Source organism: Astatotilapia calliptera, chromosome 10, assembly GCF_900246225.1.
Source record: "Astatotilapia calliptera chromosome 10, fAstCal1.2, whole genome shotgun sequence".
Taxonomy (NCBI): Eukaryota; Metazoa; Chordata; class Actinopteri; order Cichliformes; family Cichlidae; genus Astatotilapia; species Astatotilapia calliptera.
Window position 1 is genome coordinate 18652105 of NC_039311.1, and position 7167 is coordinate 18659271.

Below are 7167 nucleotides of genomic sequence, written 5' to 3' on the forward strand. Positions count from 1 at the left end.
ATAAAGACATTGCTGTATACATCCAGAGACTAAGCAAAGGGGAGAGTCAGTCAGAAAGGGAACCCCAAGGCATAGAGTCTATGCAAAAGAAAGATCTTGAGAACACCGCATGTGCTACTCCAGTACATATTGCACATTACTCACCCAGAGCCCGACCAGAGGCAACGTGAACTCTTCAAGAGGTAACACTGAAGAGGGAGTTTAAAATCTGTGGGCAGATTGGAGAGCATGGGCAGAAGGACAGGCTATCCTATCTCAGCTTGATTCGCCAGATTGAGAATGGGAGTGAAAAAGGGCACTCGGAGACTGAAATTGTGGAAGCGGTAATTAGGGCCATTAGTCCAGGAACACCCCTAAGAGACATGTTGGAGATTAAACGTGGGTTAACACTTAGCAAACTGCTCACCATATTAAAGGGACACTATAGGGTAGACAGCCCCACTGAGCTTTACCATCAGCTCCTCAATATCTCCCAAGAGCCCAAAGAAACTGCTTTAAACTTTGTATTTCGTGCCATTGAACTTAAAGATAAGTTGTTATGGAAAGCGGCAAATGAGGAGACAGATGAACTGTATAGCAGAGCCACCATCCAGCGCAAATTCCTCCGCTCCATTGAAACTGGGCTGCTCAGTGACTCTATCAAGTATCAGCTACTGCCCCCCCTAAACGACATAACCATAACAGATGAAGAACTGATTGAGAAAGTCAATGAAGCTTCAAAGCTAGAAAATGAAAGATTTGAGAAACGGAAAAGGTCCACTGCAGCCAAGATTCCCAGGGTCCAAGAGCTCCAAACAGAATGCCAAACAGCCCTGACATCTGCTCAGAGCCCCTCCAAACCCAGAGAATCCCCCGCTACAGTGGCCATGACAACAGTGAAAAATAAAGAGACTAAGTCAGACACGCAGCAGATTATAGAAGAACTACGTAAAGAGATGAAACAAATGTTTATGGCTGTTATGGAAACCAGTCCCCGCCCCATGGCACCAAAGCAACGAGAAAAAGGCTGTAAAAAGTGCAAAGAAGAGGGGAAAGGAGAGAACTGCCTGCACTGTTTCAAATGTGGGCGAGAGGGCCACTACTCCCGTGGATGCCGAGCACCGAGACTGCCATCGGGAAACGGGGAGGGACTACTGAGACGGGACCAACAGTAGTCCAAAGCCCACAGTCCCATAATGAACAGTCAAGCCCACCAACATCCTCCAAAGAAACTGCAACTGGTGTCCCATCAGCGATAACTGAGGTTCACTATCTACCCCCTCAACGGAAGTCACGGTTAGTAAGCCTGGTGGGAAACAGATGTACTGTGAACTGTTTTATGGACAATCACCCAGCTAAGGTGTTGTGGGATTCAGGGGCACAGTCCAGCATAGTAAATGAAAACTGGCGGCAAAACCACCTCCCTCACACAGTCGTCAGACCTGTTTCAGAACTGTTAGACAATGAGACGCTCACAGTGTTTGCTGCAAATGACACACCCATTCCCTACATTGGTTGGATAGAAGTCAGCTTCAGACTAGGCAGTGATTTGTCCCCAACCAGTGAGCTGCAAGTTCCAATATTGGTATCCAGTGACCCGGCTGTGGCCAGTGATCCCATCATTGGCTACAATGTCATTGAAGCTATCGTGAACCAGGAAGAAGTAAAGACCAAAGGAGGAAGAAAACAGCTAGCACACTATGTGAGTAAAGCATTTGAAATAACTGTACGCACTGCACATAATGTTGTCAAGCTTGTGCAGAACAGCAGTGAAGGCCCAGAGACAGGTGTGGTAAGGACTGGTGTAAGAAGAGTGCCTTTGTCAGCGAACCAAGTCACTACAGTTTATGTACGGGCACACGTTAGTTCACATGCCCGGGGCCAAGACATGCTCTTTCTACCTGATGGAGCTGACCCACAACCAGAGGGCATAATATTCAGTGATGTACTGGTGAAAATCCCAGACAGAAAAGTACCATATGTGCCCATCCCTGTGACTAACACCACAGACCACACCGTTTATCTGGAGAGCCGTAAAGTGATTGGATACCTTGAACCAGTAAAGACTGTATACACAGCTGGCATCCAGACTAAAGTAAATGAGCTGACACAAGAGAACAAAAATGGTACAGAGCTAAAGTCACACAACCCGAGTAACACACAGACACGAGAGAACCAACAGAGACCAAAGTCATGGGACCCACCAGTGGATCTCCAGCATCTGGATGAAAATCAGCGAGCGGCTGCGAGGAAGATGTTGCGAGAGGAATGTGAGGCGTTTGCATATGACAGTGACGATGTCGGCTGCATACCATCCCTGAGGATGCATATAAGCCTCCATGACACAAATCCTGTGAAAAAGACTTACATGTCCATCCCAAAACCCCTGCACAACGAAGTGAAAGAGTATTTGCAAGACCTGCTTAACAAAGGCTGGATCACACCATCACGGTCCCCCTACTCATCACCTGTGGTGTGTGTCCGCAAGAAAGACGGCACTCTCCGCCTTTGTTGTGACTTTAGGGAGCTCAACCGCAAGTCAGTCCCAGATCGCCATCCAATCCCAAGGATCCAAGACATGTTGGATGCTCTGGGCGGGAGCTCCTGGTTTTCTGTGTTAGACCAGGGTAAGGCGTACCACCAGGGTTTCTTGGATGAAGAAAGCCGCCCCTTAACCGCCTTCATCACACCCTGGGGGCTCTATCAGTGGGTACGCATTCCCTTTGGCCTGAGCTCCGCACCCGCCGAGTTCCAGAGAAGCATGGAGCACTGTATGGCAGGCCTCAGAGACACTATCTGCCTCCCATACCTGGACGACAACCTGGTGCACAGCAGCAGCTTTGATGAACACTTGGAACATATCCGCCTTGTCCTCCAGCGTTACAGAGAGCATGGTGTTAAGCTGACCCCAAAGAAATGTGAACTGTTCAGGCGAAGTGTGAAGTTTCTGGGAAAGCTGGTAACAGGTGAAGGCTACACAATGGACCCGGCAGAGTTGGCCCCGGTAATGGCGTTAAAGGAAAAGACACCTGCAACCGTCGGAGAGGTACGTCAAATGCTTGGTTTCCTCTCTTATTACAGGCCTTTCATCCCCAACTTCTCCCGTGTAGCCCATCCACTCTACAGCCTGCTCAGCCCTCCATCTTCTGAGAACTCTGGTCCAGTCTCAGCCGACAAGTGCAAAAAGGAAGTGAAGAAAAGTAAAGGCCACTTACCATCACGGGCGCCCGTCCAGTGGACAACCTCCCACCAGGAGACATTGAACCAGCTTGTAGATGCACTTACAAGACCCCCCATTCTTGGGTACCCCGACTTCACAGAGCCTTTTGTGTTACATTGTGATGCATCACAGGTTGGGCTAGGTGCTGTTTTGTATCAGCGGCAGCAAGGCAAGATGAGAGTCGTAGCATATGGCTCCCGCACCCTGAGTCCAGCAGAGAAAAAGTACCACCTGCACTCTGGCAAATTAGAGTTTTTGGCTATGAAGTGGGCGATTTGTGAACGTTTCCGGGATTATCTGTACCATGCCCCATCGTTCGTGGTGTACACTGATAATAACCCACTAACATATGTGCTCACTACTGCGAAGCTTAACGCCACAGGTCACAGATGGGTCGCGGAGCTGGCCAGCTACAACTTCACCATCCGCTACCGTCCAGGCAAGACCAACGCAGATGCTGATGGGCTGTCGCGAATGCCGCTGGACATTGACAGCTACATGAAGAGCTGTACAGCTGAAGTTGGACAGGAAGCCATAAGCGCATCAATGGAGTCTGTAACGGTGGAGGAGAGAGACCCTTGCCAAGGCGTTGGAGTTATCCAGGTGAGTGCTCTGAAATTAATCAAAGATTCTGACACTACCCAGTCTTTTACACCAGACCAGATACGCAGAGCCCAGGAAGCAGATGAAGTTCTGGCAAGAGTGCTCTGGTATAAGTCGCTGGGTAGAAGACCAAGTAGAACTGAGGTGAAGTCAGAGCATCCTGCAGTAGCTGCACTACTCAAGCAGTGGTTGAAGCTTCACGTCGACCAGAATGGTGTCCTGCGTCGCCAAACATCATGCCGAGAGCAGCTACTGGTCCCTAAAGCCTATCGTCCCCTGGTTTTTAAAGAACTCCACCAAGACATGGGCCATTTAGGGGTGGAAAGAACGCTCGACCTGATTCGAGACAGGTTCTACTGGCCGCAAATGGCGAAAGAGGTTGAACACTTTGTTACAGAAGAATGTGAGTGTCTTAAGAAGAAGAAACCGAGTAAGCAGACCCGTGCACCTTTGTCCTCGATCCAGTCCACGTACCCATTCCAGCTGGTGTCCATAGACTTCCTTCACCTGGAAAAGTGTAAGCAGGGCTACGAGTATATACTTGTTATCATGGATCACTTCACGAGGTTTGCCCAAGCCTATGCAACGAAGAACAAAGCAGCTAAAACAGTCGCTGACAAGCTCTTCAATGACTTTGCACTCAAGTTTGGCTTCCCGACCAGACTACACCACGACATGGGCAAGGAGTTTGAAAACAAACTCATGGCAAGACTGAAAGAACTCTCTGGTATCCAGGGCTCCCACACGACACCCTACCACCCACAGGGTAATGGACAGGTGGAGAGATTCAACCGCACCCTGCTGTCCATGTTGCGGACCCTGGAGGACAAGGAGAAGGATGATTGGAAAGAGTCGCTAGCTAAAGTCGTCCACGCGTACAACTGTACGAAGAATGAGGCAACAGGCTACGCCCCATATTACCTCATCTTCGGACGTTCCCCACGCCTGCCCATCGACTTGCTCTTCAACCTAAAAAGGGATGAAGCTCATGTGGACTATGATGACTATGTTAGCTGCTGGAAAAAGAGAATGCAGGAGGCGTACACAGTGGCTTCTCAAACTGCTACCAAGGAAGCTGCTCGAGGCAAAGCGTACTATGACAAGAAAGTTAAAGGGAGAGTTCTTCAGCCTGGGGATAGGGTGCTCCTCCGAAATCTCACTCCTCGTGGTGGTCCCGCGAAGATCCAGTCCTTTTGGGAAAACCAAGTCTACAAAGTGAAGGAGAGGAAAGCAGATGACAGTCCAGTGTATGTCATCAGCCCTGAAAATGGCCAAGGCAGAGATAAAGTGGTGCACAGAAATCTCCTACTGCCCTGTGACTTCCTACCAAGTGAGAAGCCATCAACACAGACTGTTCAGCCCCAAAAAGACTCTCCGACTGTGACAAGGAAGAAGTTCAGACCTCCGCGTAGACAGCAGCAGCCAGGGAATGGCGACACATCGGATGATGACGACAGTGGCACCTTCCAGTGGTACCTCAGGCCGGTTCCAGGGAGACGACAGAGGCAGACTCCGCTTAACCCTTTGGCAGAGTCCTTCCAGCCTCATCTGAGTCTCCACTGTCAAGAAGAGGATTTGCCACTACAGAGCGAAGAGGATTTGCCACTACAGAGCGAAGAGGATTTGCCACTACAGAGCGAAGAGGATTTGCCACTACAAACTGAAGAGACTGGGCCTGGGCAGATCCAAGGCCCTGACTCTGACAATGACAGGCCATTGAGTGGTGATGCTATGACTGACATTCTAGCTGCAACTGGTGGTGAGACTGACTCTGTGAGGCAGCGGCCTCAAAGACAAAGACAGCAACCAACGGTACTGAGCTATGACACTTTAGGTCAGCCAACTTTGGTTCAGAGGAACTGTACAGTGACTATGGCTCAGGTTATTGACTGTAATGGCTTCTGGAGACCATGGGCTGTGGGAGTGTGTTAAAACTATGGTTGAATAGATGATGCACACAGAAATGTCAGGTGACATTTAATTTTGTGGGGGAGAGTGTGGCACTATGTTAAAGACAGAGACATGAAAATAGTAGCCCCCCATTTTATTTGATGCTCAGAGACATTTTCTTTTAGTAAGGCCACTGCAATGTAAGTTTTACTGTTGTATAAGTTCCGCCAGCAGAGGGCGCTCGGTCCTGTACGCATCGGTAGCTGACGCTACAGTAGAAGAAGTAGTGTCAGTGATGAAGAGGCAGCGTACGGCCTGCGCGCCAAAGATAACTGATTGCCTTATTTCTCTGTTTTTACAGGTAAGCTGGGTGGTTGATAATATAAACAGATGTTATAAAAGTGACAGACAGCAGTGGCGATTAATGATAAATGTCTTGTTTGTGGCGAATGTTAAGCTAAAGAGCTAATTTCCAAGTTGGTCCAGTTGTTAGCCTGTGCCGATCAAGTGTTAGACTGTACCGAAACTCTGTGAGCTCGGTGCAGGTGTATTTTTGGGTTAAAGCCACAAGATATATATTTTGCACAATAAGAGAAAGTGTGAATTGCTTTATGTTTAGTTCATGAAGAGTGAATGCTATAGAAATATGTTAAGAAAAACATTTATTTGAAAGAGATCTAGTTTATTAAATACAGTTAAGAAGACAGGTTGATAAATAGATTAAAACAGTAGCAAAAACAAGATAAAACTGTAATGAGTTCACTATGTTGTTCATGTGCATAGTAAAATGTATTTGTGTAATTTAACCAGTTTACAAAGGTGGTGCATGTGAATGTGAAACTGTATAAGTTACTTGTATAAAGTAATGTCAGCTACAGTAGAAGAAGTAGTGTCAGTGATGAAGAGGCAGCGTACGGCCTGCGCGCCAAAGATAACTGATTGCCTTATTTCTGTTTTTACAGTTTTCTGTAAAAATAAATATGTTGCACGGGAGATGAGTTGGCCCATCATTTCAACAGTGTAACACAAAACTGAAGGCTAGACCATCCAATTTCAAAGCTGCTCACTTCTGGTCTACCCAGCCTTCGGAAGACCCGGCCCACATACACCGTGAAAGCCGAGTCCTCGAGAGGATGCAGCCTATGAATTTGGACACCCTCAAAGCCTTTCCTGGGCTTTTTTCACTGTTGCTATGGTGTTGAGATGGTGATGGTGTTGGTCAAGTTACTTGAAGAAAGTAATTAGTAACTTATTACTAATTACTTCTCCAAAAAAGTAATCCCGTTACTCTACTGATTACTTATTTTCAAAATTAATTAGTTACTTCGTTATCTTTTAAAAAGACAATACATAATCGGAATATGTTATAAAGCAACAGACCTTTCAGCCCAATTTTATTTTTTCTGCATAATCCAACATATAAAGTTGAATCAAATGGAAACGTCTCTTTTTACAAATAGTTTTATTAGTTTTAA

At 47.2% G+C, this 7167-nt stretch overlaps 1 protein-coding gene across 1 annotated transcript; it reads left to right on the forward strand.

The window, feature by feature from the left end:
• Window positions 1-4293: 4293 nt before the first annotated feature.
• On the forward strand, window positions 4294-6684 carry LOC113030725 (uncharacterized). The gene is made up of 2 exons (XM_026182406.1): window positions 4294-6053; window positions 6655-6684. The coding sequence occupies exon 1, from the start codon at window positions 4352-4354 to the stop codon at window positions 5732-5734; it is 1383 nt and encodes a 460-aa protein (XP_026038191.1). The 5' UTR covers window positions 4294-4351; the 3' UTR covers window positions 5735-6053; window positions 6655-6684.
• The last annotated feature ends 483 nt before the right edge of the window (window positions 6685-7167 follow it).

Bases quoted from the DNA above. Each gene is read 5' to 3' on its own strand.
- LOC113030725 (XM_026182406.1), top strand. From the start codon at position 4,352: ATGGATCACTTCACGAGGTTTGCCCAAGCCTATGCAACGAAGAACAAA.